The sequence below is a fragment of the Dromaius novaehollandiae genome, chromosome 5 (assembly GCF_036370855.1).
Source record: "Dromaius novaehollandiae isolate bDroNov1 chromosome 5, bDroNov1.hap1, whole genome shotgun sequence".
NCBI classification, from domain to species: Eukaryota; Metazoa; Chordata; class Aves; order Casuariiformes; family Dromaiidae; genus Dromaius; species Dromaius novaehollandiae.
In genome coordinates, this window is record NC_088102.1 from 47,194,027 (window position 1) to 47,211,424 (window position 17,398).

The following is a 17,398-nucleotide window of genomic DNA, read 5'->3' on the forward strand; positions in this document are numbered from 1 at the left end:
TTCTTCTTCTTCTTCTTCTTCTTCTTCTTCTTCTTCTTTTGACTGAAGAACTGTGGATGTAGTTTGCGTAATATCTTTATTACTGAAAACTTCAAGGTAAGCGAGCAATAGAAACCAGATGTGGGGATGGGAGGAAGGCAGGGTAAGAGTGAGTGTAAGGGGTAGCAGGAGTTAAACGGGGGAGGAGGGGAATCAGGTTGAATGGTGGAGGGGGGGCGACGGAAGGTGAATATTGATTTATTTTTAAGCCCCTTTTGGGTTGCAATTGACCCTTCAAAATAATAAAAAGGGCTCTTTCCAGCCCCTTTTGCAAGTTCACCTCTGATAGCCCCAGAAGCAGGGTAACTTTGTGTGCCTGGCGACCCTGCTAAAATACCTCCCTGCTGCCCTCCTGCTTTTGATCCAGTTGTGTCGTACCTGGGGAGGAGGGAACACTCTTTTTAGAGGTAAATAAATGTCGATGCTAATAAACGCGCGCCGAGACGCCGAGGGGAGCTCGCCCAGCGCTGCTCCGGGTCACCGCGGCACCCGAGTGCGAGGGGACGTAAGCAGCTCGCAGCAGCCCGAGGAGCCGCCAGCCGTGTGGATGCCCGAAGGAGGGAACGGGTTAATGGGGGGAAGGCTTAAAGGCATATAGCTGCGAGGGAAATCCATACTGTCTTTAATAAAGAGCTTAATAGGGGAGGGGGCTGTGGAGTCCGGGGTCCCTGCAGCTGCGCGGCAAAGCGAGTGGTGAGGAGGGCCAGAACGAGTCGAATGTGTCACAACCATCAAATCGTTCCAGGCGCTTCCGCCCCGCGCAGATCTCCGAATTCATCCCCTGATTGTATTAATGTCATGTGTTTGATTTTCTATTTTTTAATCATAAAAAAGGTTTTTTTCTGAATGCAAAAGATACGACCTCCACCTCCCTCTGCTTCCACACATCCTCATACAGACACACACACACACACCCCTTCCTGGGCCCCCTCCCCTCCACTGTCATCATCTACATATTAATTGGGGGAGAGGTCTCTTTTTTTCCTATGTGTGGGGGGGAAAGTGCTGAGAAGAGTCTCTTTGGGCTTTAGATAGTTTGGAAGGAGAGACAGAGCAAGTGAGTGCGTGTGTGAGAGAGAGGGAGAGGGAGGGGAAGAAAAAGACCCCTTTTACTGTGCGAGATCTTAAGGGGGCTTGGAGATCTGGTCAGCTTGCAGGAACATCTGAATCCTCTTAGAGCTCCCTGGCCCAGCTGTGAGTGTGTGTGTATGTGAGCGGGAGAGAGAAAGAGAGGTTCCTGGTGCCCCTCCAAGCGCATTAAGGACACTCGGGCCTTTTAATTTTAGGAATGAATGCTGATACTTGTGTTTCTTATTGTGATCCGGCTGCCATGGATTCCTACTACAACGCAGCCTCCCAGGGCACAGAAGGCTCCTCGCCTTTTAGGGCATTTCAAGCAAGTGACAAGTTCAGCCCTGCTTTCCTGGCCAGCAAAGGACAAGGCTTTGGTGACAGCAGCGCTAAGTGCCGGGGCCGCTACAGCCAGCAGGAATGTCAGTCGCTGGACGGCAGCGTGCAGGCGCCCAGCTCCGCCGCGGCTCCAGCCTCCTTTAGCAAGTACCCGCCGCCGCCGCAGCACCTCTACATGCAGCGAGGCCCCTGCAAAACCCCCCCGGAGAGCAACCTCAAGCTGCAGGAGAGCAGCGGCCACAACGGCGCCCTGCAGGTCCCCTGCTACGGTGAGTGCCCTGCGTGCGGCTCGGCCGGGGCTCGGCGCAGGGCGGCGGCCGCCAGCACCGGGCGGCAGCGGGACACCGCCGTCCTCTGTGCGCCCCGGCCGCGGCCGCGCACCGCTCCCGCGTGGGGCCGCGCTCCGCAGCCTGCCACCCGCGGGGAGCGGGGTCCCCCGCCGCCCGGCCCCGCTTTGCCGTGATTTCACTGCAATTTCTGTCCGAAGCCGAAGCGCTCCCGAGAAGCGTTAGCCCGTTATTTTGCAATTCGGGAAGGGCCGGAGTGAGGAGCGAAAGGAACAGAAAGAGAAAGAGCGAGCGGATCGCTGGTTTGTGCAAAATGTCCTCTAAGGGGACCGGCTTTTTGAAGGAGAATTCCTGGGAATTTTCACCGAAATCATCACTTTCCGTTGTGATGGTCTCTCCCACTTTCCTCTCTCTCACTTCCCCCCCCCCCCCCCCCCAACTGCCACTCCCCTAATTGATTTCTGCCTGGCGGCTGAGTCGCCGCAGATAGCCCGCACGCATCCTCTCCTCAGGTCATTAACGGCAATTAAGACATTTCCTTCTGCTGGCGCTTCGCAGGGTAGCAGCGTTCAACGGAGCCTCATTTCGTTTCCGAGCCCGCGTTTAAAAGGCAAACTGCTTCTCCGGGAGGTTTCCCTTATTCTAGGCGATTAGGAGAGGGGGGAAAAAATCTATTTTTCCAGAGAAGGGAAAGGGGAAATAAAATCTCTTCCTTCCCCCCTCGGTGGTCTCTGTGCGCGGAAGCGGGGCTGTCTCCGGCTGAACCCAGCTCCCGCCGCTAGCGCGGGTGGCGACTCCCCCGCTAGTGCCCGGGACGAGGACGGGGACCGGGGTCGTGGGCGCCGGCTGCGCCCTGCGGGCGGGCGGGACACGGGGGGGGCCGGAGGGGCCCAGCTCGGGCAGGTCCGCCCGGCGTCCCACCGCGCAGTCTCTCGCCGTCATTTTGGGTAGTCCCCCGCTGTTTTTATCGCCCTCTTTACTTTCTCTTCCCCCCCCCTCCCTGCTCTCTCCCGTCTCTAGACTTAAGCGGGGCGGAGGGAGCTGCCCCCCCCGCCCGGACCCCGCCGCGCTCCGGCCTCGCCAGGGCGCCGGCCCGCTCCCGCCGAGGGGCCCCGCGGCCGGGGCCGCTGCCCGCGCAGGTGCCTCCAGCCCCCGGGAAAGGCGGCCGGCTCCCTCTCCGGCACCCGAGCCCGGCGCCGGGGCAGCTTCCCTGCTGCCGCCTGCTGCCCGCGCCCGGCGGGCACGGCTGCCCCGGCCGCACCGCGGACGGGTCCCGTCGGAGGGCTGTTTTCTCGCGTGTCGCGGACAGGGTTTAGGGTGAATTTTTCCCCTTTTCTCCCCGCTCTCTCTCTTCCCCGTCCCCGTCAGGTGGAAAAACACACGCGGCGGACGCACAGGCCGGGAGAGCCGCGCAGGGGCCCGCTCCGCACCCGCGGGGGGCCGCGGAGCCGGGGAGAGCCGTGCCTGGCGCCGCTCTGCGCTCCCGGCGGCCGCGGGCCGCGGCCCGCTGCCGGTGCGGGTCCGTCCCGGGCCGGCGCCGCGATGCCCGGCGGTCGGTCCCGACCAGCCTCTGCTAACCGTCTCTCTTGTTTCTGTAGGTGGAAAAACCCGGGGCACCGGCTTAGCCTGTGATGGCACATCGCAACCCCGGGTAGGGCCGCGCCGATTTATCACCCGCCCTAGCGCCACGGGGTCCCCCCGGTTTATTTGCAAGCGGGGCTCCGGGCTGGCCTCAAACGGGGGCCCCGCGGCGGCACCGCATGGCCCGGCCCGACCCGGCGCCTTGCGAGCCCCGAGTGCTGTGGCTGGGGGCGACGGGGCTGTAATGAGAGACACATGGATACGCGAGGATAATTAATAGCAATAATAATAGTAAGAGCTAATGATTAAAGTGGGACCCTCGCTAATAATAGCCAGATTCAGGTTTAGGATAGCGACCGCGGCGCAGGCTGCCGCAGGGACGCCGCCGCTGCCCTCTGCCAAACGGCGAAGGCTAAACTGGGGGCCCGGCTAAACCCGCGGCCGGGCGAGGCGCACCGGGCCGGGAGCGAGGGAAGCCAGAGCCGCCCTGCGCCCCGCGGCGGGCACCAGCCGAGGCGCCGACGGGGAGGACGGGCGGCTTTCCTCTCGGGGGCACGGGCGGCTTTCCTCCCGGGAGGCCGGGGCAGCAGGGCCGCGCCGGGGCCGCGGGCGGCGGCGGGGGCAACGCGCTCACGGGCCCGCGGCTCTGGCTGCCCCGGCACCCGGCGGGGCTCCGCGGCGGGAGGTGCCGAGGGCGGATAGCGCCCCGGCCGCCAGCCTGCTTTGCTCCAGGTCCCGCTATTTAACACAGAAAAACAAAACCAAAACCATGACAAACCGAGGCCGATAAAGAGCAACCTCTCCCGCCCGGCTGCGCCTGGGCTCCCTGCTCCCTCCCGCACCCAGGGCCGGGCCCCCTTTGCTGGGGGCCAGAGGCCCGTGCACGTCCCCGTCGCTGCCCGGCCCAACCCGGCGGGGCGAGCCGGCCCCGGCCCCCGCCTGGCGCGTTGCGCTCCTCGGCTCCCCGAAAGCAGCGGGTGCCCCCCGCCCTCGGCCCCCTCCGCCGCCAGCCGCCCCTTGGACTCGGCCCCCAGCGCCGCCGTTTTCCCTCCCTCGCCCCGAGCGGGCCGGGCGCCGTGCGGCCAGGGCCGAGCTAGACGGAGGCTGCCGCGCACCGCGCAAGCCAGCGGGCGGGGGCTCTTTTTATTTTTATTTTTTAATATATATATATTAATTCTTTAATAAACAAGTCGTTTCGGGTTATAAAAAGCCTACGCCTGCCATCTATTGCTCTCGGCTTCTATTTCTAGATCTAAGCTCTTCCACTGCATTGTGCAGATAAATATAGGCCTGGGAAGGCTGCGGCCGTAGCTGTAAGAAGAGGACGGGCGAGCACTGCAGCGCCCGGCCGGCCGCGGTCTGCCCCGCGGGGCTCCCCGCCGCCCCCCCGGCTCGGCTCGGCGCCCCGCTCCTTCCCTGCTGTGAAACTGTGGCTGGCGGATTATCCCGCAAACGGGAACCCGCAATTAAAGCCGAAATCTTAAACAAAACCCCTCAGAACAGGTTATATATCTTTGCTTGGGAGGGGGAAAACCTTCGAGTGATTTATGCGCTGAGGTAATCTGACTTGATATTTCTTCCGCGTGCAGCTGAAGTAAGTTATATGCGTTAAAACATATGTGTGTGTATACATATGTACACACGAAATATACACATATATTGTGGTCTAGAAATACAGGCTGGAAAAAATCCTTTGGGAACTGAACGCGAATGTGATGGGGATGTTTGCTCAAGGGGGACAGGAGAAAGGAAACGGTCTTTTTCTTGCAGGGGAAATTCTCTAAGTGCCGGGTTATGCAAATAATGACCATCTTTTTTATTTAGCGAGCAGACATAAAGTGCAGTCTACGGCACGTTATTAACAGAAGCGCAGAAAGCAGCCGCTGTAGGAACCGGAGGATCGCGGCGTGCTTTTTTACATTGACCCGTTTAGCGCATTTCTCCTCCTCCCCTTCCCCCTAATGGGACGTGAGCTGCGGGCACCGCTGGCTCCCGCGGCCCCGGGGCAGGGACCCCCCGTCTCCAAGGGCCCTGCAAGCACCGCCGTGCGCGGCAGCCCGCGGCGGGGACCCGCGGCCCCTTGCGCTCCCTTTTCCAGGGCTCCTCCGCCGCGGGCGGGCAGGGGGAAGGGGCAGCCGGGGGGCGCCCCCGTGCCCGCCCTGGGGGTGCCCGGCCGCCCGGGGTCCTGCTGGGGGGCCGGTGGCAGCCCCTCACCGCGGGGTGCGGAGGGGCCGCCCCCCCTCCGAGCCGGGCCCGGCTGCTGCCGGGGGGCGGCGGAGGGGCGATGCTGCCCGGCGGCTGCGGGGGCAGCGGGGGAGCGCGAAGGGCGCCGGCGGGGGCCGCGGGGGCGGGAGGGGGGAGCGAGCCCGCGGCGGGCAGCGGGGAGGAGGGACGGGCGAGAAGACCCGCCGCGGAGGAGAAGCGGGGCGGGCTGAGGGACGGGCGGCCGAGCAGGGCGAGCGCCGCCGGCCCCGCGGAGGAGCTGCCCGCGGCCGGGTTTGCGGCCCGACCCCCCCGCGCTGCGCTGCGCTGCGCTGCCCGGGGCGGCCGCGGGCTCCCCAGGGTGCTGCTGACGCCGCCCTGGCAATTGCCTTCTCCTTCTCACAACAGGGCCACCAGACCTGCCCTTCAAGGGCTCCGGCACCCTCCCAGGGAGGGGAGGGAGCTCTCGCCGGGAGTCTGGCTAAGCCCCTGTTTGCCCAGGCACTTGGCGGTGCGGGACCCGCTCCGCAGAGGCTGCGGGATTTCCTCAGGGAGCGGAGCGGAGCAGGACGCGAAGGTAGGGCTCCCGCTGGTTGCCGTGTGTGCGCGGGGAGATTTATTCGTGGCTCTTTCCAAAGACGTTTTTCGCTTCTCTTGACTTGGACGGTAGATTTGGCTGCAGACTTTCATAGGATTCCTGACCCGAGCTGTTTATAACACTCATGTGTCAAAGGACCGGGAGCCTCCCTCCCCCTCCGTTTGTGCCGTTCCTCCTCGCAGGAAGATTTCTTTTCGCACTAGAGCTGTTTATTTTCAACTTGTCCGCTGCTGATTGGGATTAACTGCGCTTTAGCCCTTAATTTCTGCAGCGCACGCTGTAATCCCAGCAGGACGCTCCCAGCAACAAGAAGGGGGTAGAAAGAGAGAAAAAAGAAAGGTCTTAAACTTTTACTAGCCGTAATTGTTTTGAAAGCAACACGGCGCGAAGCAGACGAGAAATACACTGATGGGGAGAGAGATTTGGAGATGCTTGCTGAGTGCGCCTTTTCCTAAGGGTTTGCTGTAGGAGTGCTATTAACAATATATACTGATGCCAGATAGCGCAAATGAGCTGTGCGTGTGTTATCTGGAGCTGCAGGCTGTTTATTTTGTGCTCCCTCCTGAGTGTGCGTTCAGTGTGGTTGCATGACTAACTGGCTGGAGTGATTCACTGGCTGCTTTATGGGTGACTGCTCAAAACAAGTTGTGAATCAAAAGAGATTTCTTTGGCTGTGGTTTCTAACCTCCCAAGTTAAATGCACTCAGGGTTTAAGGGGAGCTAATGTGCAGACTTCAGTCCCTCAGATCTTCAAGATTTATTCCATTTCCAAGCCCTGCGTTCAAAGCCGTGATGAGTTTCCCTTGTAAGAGGGAGGTGGTGTCTGGCAGGCTCATAGCCAAGGTCTGCTGCTAAAGGACATCTCCAGCCACATCTCGGTCCGTTTAGTCGCCCTAGTTTCCGACTCCTCAGCCGTCCCCCCCGCCCCCGAAGTCTTTAAAGCCGGTTTATTGTCCCGTTCATGGCGTTTGGGTAGCCGTGGCAGTTCTCAGCTCAGCGCGATGCATCCTGTGGTAGTTTCCTTCCCATTTTGCTGCTGGAAAAACTGAGGCTCAGAGACTGAAAGTGGCTTGTGCAAGGTCAAGCTGTTACTCAGCGGCATCACCGTGCTCTTCCTAGGGCCACGGCTCTTTCGGGACATTATCAGCGGGCCGGAGGGAGGAGGCAGAGGAGGAGTGCGCTTCGCAGAGGCAAGGGAGTTACTGTGGAGGATGTCCTGTGTTTGATTTTGGAGGGGGTTAAACCTAGGTTTCCTGATGGTCAGATCCTTATTCAGTCCAAGAAGCTGTAGCAATTCCTGTGTCCTATGTACCCAGGTCTCTTAGCACATAAAATAGGCTTAACCTGCCAAGCCACGTTAATGGTCTCAGTTTTGGAAAGCAACTCATCTGCCTGGACAACTCATTTTGGCCAGAACGAGAGATGGGTTGGACGCTGCTTTTGTGAAAATGCTGAGAAATCCCTGCCCCCAAAGTCATGTGTTTCTGAGTTATCCTTTCTACACATTTGGAAAAAAATCCCATCCCCATTGTCAGTCAGTCTGGAAAGCAAAGATCTAACATGTTCGTATAGATACATTTTTCAAAAGGAAAGTAAATTGTTCTGGACTGGGAAAAGCCTGAGCAGTTACACAGCTAACATAGCGCTTCTGCGATCTGAGAATCATTTGCTAAGAGATCTACAGGAACATTTCGTATGGATAAAGTATTACGGTAGTTTACAACGGTTACTTGTCTCTCAGCTGCCCCAACTTGTAAGTGGAGGTACATAGGTGAAGTTATATATATTAAATAAATGATCTCCACTTGCTGCTCTGTTTAAGTTCAGATGAACCGGTGGTTTTAGGCATACTGGTCATTCTGCCTGGCCGTGTTTGCCTTTATACTCACAATCTTCCCTATTTTGGCTGTCACATAGGTAGGCACATAAGCAGGCAGGGTGTGAAGGAGCAGTTCTGAACACCATAATATTTCTAGGGACATTTTTCCATCAGAAAAGATTTTCAGTGAGGAATAGGGGAGGAGGATGGAGAGAGGGAGGAACAGAGATGAAAGATAGGAGACAGGGAAGAAGAAGAGGAGAAACCTGGAGGAGTGATGAGCAGTAGCAGGCTGACAACTATTAACGAAGGCGGTCTGCAATTGATTTTACGGACCGTCTAGGTACGAATTCACAAGCCTTAGATTCTTCATGTCTTTCTCCATTGGGAATAGCTGTGATTCAACATTTAGCAGCTCCTATCTTCAGATCCCAGCAGGATAAGCTGATATGTCATGAACTATCGGCTGTCCTTATCTCTACTGATCAATGATTGTTGCATCGCCTAACTCAGCAGTTAAATGCCTATTTAAGTCTGATAAAACTTTCAGTGAAGATGCAGGTTAAGGTTTACCCTGTTGCAGTTAATTTGTCTGCTGGAAGCAGACGGTTGAATAAGTATTATTTCTAAGTATATTCTTTATTAGCAAGGGCTCTGTACACTAGCTGTGAGGAAAGTGAGTTTTTAGGAGGTGACAAAGCTTGAAAGGAAGGTGGTTTTAGTCACTGAGAGATGCACTGTACACTGAGGCCAGGTGAAATATTATCTAGTTTATAAATATAGCGACTTCCTTTATATTCAGTAACTATCTGAAAAGCAAGGAAGCTGCCATGGGAGTATAAGGGACAGGGCATTTGGAGCCACTATGCTGAGCACAGGCCACTGGCAAGGCTGTCCAGTCCCTGAGCTATGTAGGTGCAACAGTTTAACTGGAAACTTGGTGCAAATCCTATATACGCTTCTGGTGGCAAGAGTATATGTGTGCATGTGTGGCAGGAAACACAACCAAAAGCATTGCAAAACTGAAGTCAACATAGAGTCAAGGCCTGTCAGAGAAGCGCTATCAGTGGGAAGTGAGGAACCTAAGGAAAAGAAAGAATGAACATTTTGGGCAGCTTTCTGTCTGGGGGGAATAAAAGAAGCTTGTAATATTGATTACAGAAATGACTTTTTTTGGGAGATAGGGCTTTGTATGCAAACACCACTGCATAAAAGAAATACTGTGGGACTCATCAGTTTCTCCTTGTAGCGGAAATTACCTCCTCAAGACTTCAAATATTGACTAACTGCTTCAGTCAGGAGAGTTAACACTGGTATCAGGGGTAAGATTCAGTTTCCAAAGAAGGAAACAGTGAGCTGTATATTCTTTTGATGCAAGAGGGATTAGATAACAAAGGTGCTTACAGAAATCTAACCTGAGAAGAAGCCATAAAAAGTGAAAGGAAGTCACACAAGAATAAAATCAAAACAAAACAAAGTTGTGAACTTTGCAGAGAGAGTTCGGGCAATATTGGGAATTTTCCCAGAGTGGTCAAAAACAAGCTGAAAATGAGTCTCTGCTGGGACAGTGCCCAGCGAGATCTGCAGGCCCAGCTGCAAGACTCCCAGTCCGTGACGTGGTTGGGGACACGCATGCCACAGGCCGGGAGAGTTTTCACAGAACAGGGGAAACAGGAAAGTGTGGTTCGGCCTGAAACTTAATAGGAAGCCCGAGCCGCAGCAAGGAATTCTAGAAGAATAGAAAATCATCTTGAAAAGGAAACCGGAGGATCGCTGGGGAGCCAGCCTGCTGGGCAGGCAGTTGGTCTCGTGCTGCCCAGCCTGTCATGCAGGGCTTGGGACAGCCACGGGACTGGCCATTTTCAGCACGTGTGCTCCGTAACACAGGGGGGCTCGCAGCACCAGGTTTTCCAGCTCCTGCGGTGCTGCCGGGGGAAGGAGCTGGTGGGAGGCCAACTGGCCTGCTCCCGCTGTGTGGCTGGGAGGAAGGATGGGTCGGAGGGAGCTTGGCTCTGCAGCGCTCCGGCACGGAGAAGAGCCTGAGGCTGAACGCGGGGCAGGGGTGCGCTCTGCAGCCTGCGCCCCGGCCTCTCGCCGCAGGGCTGGAAGCCCGCCTGGCCTGCGCCGCGGTTCCCTCCCAGCCTCCGCGCCTGAGCTGCCCCCCAGGTTGGTGCAAGCCCAGGCCTCCTCCCGGGGCGCAGTCAGCAGCGCTGCTGTGGCAAGGACCCATACCTGAGAGCTGAGCAGCTCGGTGTTACAGACACAGCCCGACTTATCAAGATTTGGTCTGAACCGTCGTAAGCAGATTGGAGCCAGATATCAATCTGAGCTAGCCAGGACACAGCTAAACACTAGGAGGCAAAGGGAAGAGGAGACCCACCTAAATTGGCAGAGGACCTGCAGACATTTTGTGTTCCTCACATCTCCAGATGCCGGTGAGGATTTCCAAGATAAATAGCCGATGGACCAATTGCTAGACACTTAGGCAGATTGTGGAGTAAGAGGAGGCCAGAAACACTCCGAGAAATTGTGGGATTTATGACAGAGCTTAAATATTGCATTTCAGCCCTTTAGCCAGAGTAGAAAAGGCTGCTACTGGAAGAGGGAAGCTGGTTGCTTTAAGTCTTATAAGGTCAGCTCCTATGCTAGAGAGGAGAGGATTTTCATCCAGTTCATACCACTTCAAGCTATTAGAAAAAGGGACTTACGCAGGATAGGAAAGCAATGGGGGATTGGCTACAACATCAAACATGACTGCAGCAGTTCAGTTAAGTGCTGCCCTTGTGAGGAGGGAAACACCCACAGAAAGGGTTGTTATAAATATATGGCTAGTCAGGACAGAGCCTCATAAAAATCTACTGAAAGCCCCAAACTAAATTCAGGAAACAGGAGGATGTGAAGCTGCGCATGCCAAGCTGGGAGATACTGTTTAAAAGTTAGAGTTGAGGCAGTAGCAATGCTCTGTGGTGTCTAGGGCCGGATATTAAGTTGGTGTTCAAAGCACTCCCCCTCTTCCCTGTAGCCTTTAACCAATTTGCTTTTGCGGAGGGTACTTTTGTGGCTGGTTGTACTGAAAATCCTCTATTCCTTGGCCTTGGTGGCAAAAAATTGAGTTCTTGGTTAAACAACCTACTTGCCTCCACTTGGCAGCACTCCACTTCAGAAAGAGGCCCATGGGGGAAGCCAAACTGCTATAGCCAGAGCTGGGTTATTGCATGTGTAATTCATAGGTATTGCAGACACTCAGCCAAGCACTGCAGTTGCTGACTGAAATTAGACAGAGAGGGAAGAGGATGGGGAAATCCACACTGGAGACACCTCATGGGTGCGAAGGAAGGCAGCGACTGCGAAAGTGCTCTGGCTGTGGAGAAATGCACATGGGAGACTGGACCTCCGGGGTCTGAGAAAGAGCTCAGCGTAGCCGAGGCAGGAGGTGAGCCAACGCTCAGCACGCAGCTCAGAGTGGTCAGTACCTGGCAGATAAGTGCCGGTGCCTTTCAAGCTGCGGTGGTTTCCTTTGGAGACACGGCACAAGTGAAACAAAGAGGTCTGGACAATCTGTTTGCAGTGCCTGCCTCCAGAAACCTATCTCTTTGAGCTTTAAGCAAACTCTTGGACCTTATCAAGTTTCCTGGTTAGAAAAAAAGTAAACAATAGGTTTGTTGGGAATATGGGAACTTAGGTTAATCAATGTTTGTCCCTTACCATTAATAGATGATATCTGGGATGTGCTATACTAGGTTCATTTTGGTTTCCACAGTGGATCAGTGGATATGTGGAGGCAAAAATGGCTTTTGTTAGGACAAGTCCATAGCGATCTGTAGCACTGGTCTCCTATTGCTTATGTAAGGCAGAGAGATTAATAGAGCAGGTATTATAGGGCTGGCCACTCAGTCCCTCTGTCATATCTGAGGATATCCTGGCATACTGTAAACTCTTTAAATAGGAACTCATACATTTTTATAAACAGGCTGTCTTAAACTCAAGGCTGCCAATCTGAAACTGAACCCACAGCAAGGTGAACCATTTAAGAGGTGTAATGCTTACCCTATGCAAACGCTCAGCCAAGGGCGTTGGGGGCAGAGCCTCCACAGGCACAAGGAAAGGGAGGCTGGATGGCCCTGGTCAGCACTTCCAGCCTTCACGGGCTTTGCAGGGCGCTGATCCTATTGCTGAGGGGTTATTTGTGGATTTGCCAGGACTGCAAAAGCATCTCATGCTTCTTGTGAGAAGGGAAAATTACCTCTGTGGCCAGAGGAGAGTGGCTGTGCATTTTCAGAGTTGAAGCAGTTTATGTTGAACACAGGTGGGAGTGTTGGTGGAATGGGGACAGCATTGACGTGAACCCAAAATGAGCTTGAATGGTGACTAAATACTGCAAAAAATGCTAGAGTGACGTTAGCACACCAGGTACACAGATCCTGTAGTGATTAAATGCCTAGATTAGTAGCACCCAGCTACTCTGTCTGGAAGTTTGTGATCCTGACATAGCATGCAAATGTGTAACAGCTCCCTGCATTCAGCAGGCCTGAGGGACACCTTGCCCTGGGACTTGAAATTTGCAGTGATCAGCAGATATCCATAGGCCCGGGCACGAGACTAGCTCTGATAATACCTTGTTCAGATGCTTTCTTATTTTGGGCAGACACTTCCCTCAGCAAGACAGTAAGGAAATGCATACTAAAAGGATTGAGACTGCATCCTTTTTTTCTCCTTTCTTTCACAGTCTGCAGAAATGAAAATATTTCTGCTTCATCCACTGGAACAGCAGATGTGGGTTTGTAAGAGCAGAGGTCAAGGAGCTGAGCATCCCCAAAAAAGGCTCCTGGTATCAAAAATGGGTGCAATTGAAAACTCATTTTGCAACTGCGTCTGCTTTGAAATACAGACTCCCTTCAGAATAGCAGGGCGAAAGCTTTCTGGTCATAGTGGGAAGGCTTGGACTTTAAAGATGAAAGGTTGTATAGGAGATGGGGAAATAAAACAATGGGTGATGAGTATTCATGAGAGCTCATTCTACCAGAAACACTGAAAAAGGACATTCTGAGGATTTGTTAAGATGTTAAAAACATTGGACATCTTGAGGCTGCAAAATCCCTAGCCACGCCAAGATAGAACTGGTTTTGAGGAAAATGTAGACAAGTTATGGAAAATTCCTACAGGAAATGTGATGTATTTCTTGCACGGCTTGTATTGCAAAAGTGGATCCCCAAAGATGGGGAGAAGCCCTATTGAGCAGTGTCTCATGGGGGCCTTACTGGGATTTGTTGCTGTTGATGTTGTTGGGCCTTTGCCTGAGATGGAATCTGCCAGACAATGTTTGTTGGTAGCCATGGATTTCTTTAGAAAATGACCTGAAGCTTACCCAAAAAAGAATGAAGAGACTGTGATAGCAACCAAGGTTCTAAGAGATGAATTTTTCACCATATTTGGGGGCCTAGACATGAAGGACATGCAGCAAGGCAGAGATTTGAGGCCAAAGTATTTCAGCAGGTTTGTTAGATCCTAACAAACCGAACAGGAGCTACCCCGCGTTCCTCTGCTGGCGGAGTGGGCAAAGCTCAGCCGGTGCAGGGAGGAGGGACTGAGCCGCTGTAGGTGAGGTGGGGGGCCTCTCTCTCTGAAGTGGGCGTAGGCGAGGTGTCTCGTGCTGGCATAGATGCCCTGATTTACGCTGGCTGCTCTCCCGGTACTGTTCCTAAAGGTCTTCGTATCTTCCTGCCCCATGTGAGCATCTGAGATACCTGAGGGCGTTTTTGACGGCACTAGAAACCTGTGAGTGGGCAACTGAATCACACTTTGGACACTTCACAGAAGAACAACAGAAGGACTGGGTCTAATCCAGTTCTTAGTCTACTCTGTTGATTTTAATGACTTAGAGAGAAGTAGGAAGGAAGAGTGTAGTCTGACCCCATGTCTCCTTCTTGAACATTAGCCAAGAAGCATAGCAAACTTCTTGCAAGGGGTTTCTGAATTTGGGCCATTGGGTATACACCAGTGTGGCATATCTGGACTCTGCAGAAATCTCAAAGTAAAAGGGCTCCGTTTTTTTTATAGAGAAAAATAAATTTCAGTACAGCCTCAGGCAAAATGCATATTCTCTGATTTGGACACACATGTGGAAACCTGGGTGATTCCACATCTCGTGGAGAAGGAGAGATTAGGAGCCCAAAGCAGATAAGTCGCGTGTGTAGCAGTGACCTCATACATGCATCAACATGTAAGAGACAAGTGGGCCCTGGTCCAGGAGGAGTTATGAGGGGAACTAGGTAGGCCCCAAAAGCTGAGAATGCAAGTGGGGATGTTGAGTCTAATGAAAATTAGTTCGCTATTAGAGAAAAATATGTAATGGGCTGGTTTAGCCCACAGATTTCATTGAAACCATAAACTTTGCTGCGAACTCCCTCTCAGGGAGTCAAAAGGAAGCTGAGCAGCAAGAGAAAGCCTGCACTGACATCTCAGCGGGAGCTGGGTCCCTCTGAACTATCAGACAGCACAGTGCCAGAAGTAGCGACACAGTGGCTGTGTGAGTGCTGGCGACCCAACAAGATCAGCAGAAGAAGGCACCGAAAGGCTGAGGGCAGCTCAAACAGCACTTCGGAGAAAGCTAGATATGTCCAGAGCAGTCGGGCAGATACGGCAGGGGGGTGAACAGGGGACCTGGTGGCACAGCAATGACAGCGATGTAGCACCACGGGTTAGCCCAGCAGCTCCTGCTGTGTCCCGAGCGAGGAGACCTCGCCCCCAGGCCACCCTACCTCAGGTGGGCAGCTCTGCTCTGCAGCCGCCCAGCCCTGCCCTGGCAGTTTTCTCCTGGGGGCAAAACTCATTAAATAAATAGACGACACATTGGCTTCCAAACCGTCACCGACTGACAATAATCTGTAAAGCTTCTTATTGCAGTATCTGAACATCATGGCTCCAGGTTACTGCTGGGAGATGGAGGCACTAAGATTTTCTTTTCTGCTTAGCTCAGATCACACTCTTCACAAGGGTACCCACACAAAATCTCTCTCATCTGGGAGTTATTTTACAAAGGTCTTATTTACAGGGGAAGTTTATTTAGACCAGTATATACTACACTTTCAGCAAACTGGACTGTATAGCAAGCCTGCTATCCCTCTTTATAAGCCCTAGCTTCATCTGCTGTAGGAGATGTCTATGAGGAATAACGGTTTGATTTAAGCTGATTCAGGAAGTTGAATCTTCGCTTTAGAATATACAGGACATTAACTGCGAATATTCACATTGTTCCTACTTCCAGATACGCCCCTCTGTACAGGCAGGCCCAGCGACGGGGCTCTCTGACCGCTTCTTTACGATGGAGAACCTCCACAGTTTCTTGAAGCACTAAAAACTTGGCTCTAAAATCCTGGCTTGTTCCGATCTACAGCCTTATAACTGTTTTCACTGAAGGATTTTTGTAGTTAGGAGAATCATTATTTACGTCTGACTGTATATCTTCTCCTGAGAGCCTCGTGAGCAAAATCACTTGCATCAGAAATCACACGTTCCCATGCAGGTATGTTTGTCTCTTGTGAATTCTGCAGAATTATGACCCAAATGTTGAGTGTGCTAGTAAATCTGAGAAGACACTGGTGTGGGAATCCTAGTTTGAAATGAGAAGGAAGGAAAAGGCAGCCTGCTGCAGCCCCCGGCAGCTTTCTTTGCAGACATTCCTCGTCGAGCCGGAGAGCTGGGGACGGTTTGGGAAGCAGAGGCCCAGCCAATGCCTGGTGGCCCCCTCCTATTCCCTGTGGCGAATGCCAGGAGTCCTCAGACACTGGAAACTGAAGTGTTTATACGCTCTTCTTCCCGAATTTCATTCTTTCCAGACCCCTGCAGATAGGCCTATTTCTAAAGAACTGAGGAAAAGGAAACGGGTAAAAAAGGGTCTTGCTTACTCTCAGCTAGGAAACTTTGAAACAGTTAATACCTTTTGGACTCGTGCTTTCAACACATATTGGTTCCAGCCCATAATTTTTGATCGTGTATTTTACTTTTCCCCCTAGGCCAAACAAACATGCATGCTGCTTGCAGGCGCTCTCTCCGTGTGCCATTCAGGCCTTCTGGTTGCTTTCCACTCTGCTATAAAAGGCAATATATACACCCCAAAGTGCTGGTTGGGATGTTGGGATGGCTTCTTCTCCAGACAGACCCCCCCTCGAGCATGGGGAGACTGCGTCAGCACAAAGTTGCCCACAGGTAGATCAGAGATCTGCAAAATCAAGGGCTCCCCTAAGGGAATATGCCAGAGGAAAGATGGGCAGGAGGAAAGTGCTAAACTCCTGCTGTGTTTGCAAATCACCTGTGAGCGAGATATGATTTTCTTCAAGGTCTGTCTGGGATCCAGGATTATTGGCATAATGATGTGTGTGAGTAATCTTTAGTCAGAGTGTGTGTGTGTGTGTGTGTCAGTTGGTTCAAGAATTAGGCAGCCAAGAGGTGATCGGTGCGGGTTGGTTGAGTGTAGGTACATAGTGGATACATGAGATAAGGTCACATGGAGTCATCTCTGTTCCCTGATTGGATGGGCATTACTGGCAGAATTAGGTTTCTGGGTCAAATATTCCTTTTCACGAGTTCCTAAAAATGATTTTTGTGAGTATTTGTTAATGTTTGTTTGACATTTGCTGTCACTCGTGTCAATATGATCTTACCCTGGAACGTTAACTGAAAACAAACACAAAAGCAAGCATGAGCACAGCTAATGTGAAAACAGTTTTTAATATAAGCTGATTTTCATGGTCATCATCTTTCACATAATCATCCACTTCTGCTGAGAACTAGCGGTGTTCCAGGAGCATCACTGTTTTCAAGATCCATGATTTTTGTTTTCTTTTAGGAGGTGCATTACTAGAGTCAGTGCTGTTTGCATCTACTGTCTGGCACTTCCCACCAAACTCCTGTCTCCGGTTGCTTCTAACTTCATCAAAGTTAACAATTTGGGCTAAAAACTCCCACAGCAGTTGTTTGCCTCTGGCTGTTTTTATAATACTATTATTTTTAAAGTTCATCTAAAGCAATTAAAGCTGTTTCCAAGAACATAGCTAAAACTAAGTATATATTTGTTTTCTCCATGTTAAAAAAAAAAATCTGACAATATCTTTTTTCAGAAGTTCTGGTGCACTGCGTTTTGGAACAAGAATGTCAGGCTCACAGTGAAGCTAGGTTTTGGGTAGAAAAATGTGATTCTTTCCTTTCCTCTGAAAAATTGTCCAAGAACAAGCCTTAAGGAGTTATAGTTCTCACTTGCTCAGTAGAGACAGCTTAGATTTTCACACTGCAGATTTTACATGTTCTGGGCATGTTTCCATCCCGGACTGAACTCACTCAAATTGCAGTGGCCATTTACTCCAAGGGATCATCTCAGCCTTCCTTAGTCCTAGGCAATGTAAGGAGCACGCTGATTTAAATGCAGATGCAAGAAAAGCCATATCTAGGGAAGAAACAGAAGGCTGA

At 52.7% G+C, this 17,398-nt stretch overlaps 1 protein-coding gene across 1 annotated transcript in view; it reads left to right on the forward strand.

Annotated features, from left to right (window-relative positions):
- Positions 1 to 270: 270 nt before the first annotated feature.
- Positions 271 to 17,398, forward strand: part of ALX4 (ALX homeobox 4) — a 47,636-nt gene continuing 30,508 nt past the window's right edge. The window contains exons 1-2 of the mRNA XM_026093266.2: positions 271 to 446; positions 1,326 to 1,718. Coding sequence (XP_025949051.1) covers positions 1,328 to 1,718 — 391 coding nt within the window. The 5' untranslated portion in view covers positions 271 to 446; positions 1,326 to 1,327. The remainder of the gene's footprint in view (positions 447 to 1,325; positions 1,719 to 17,398) is intronic.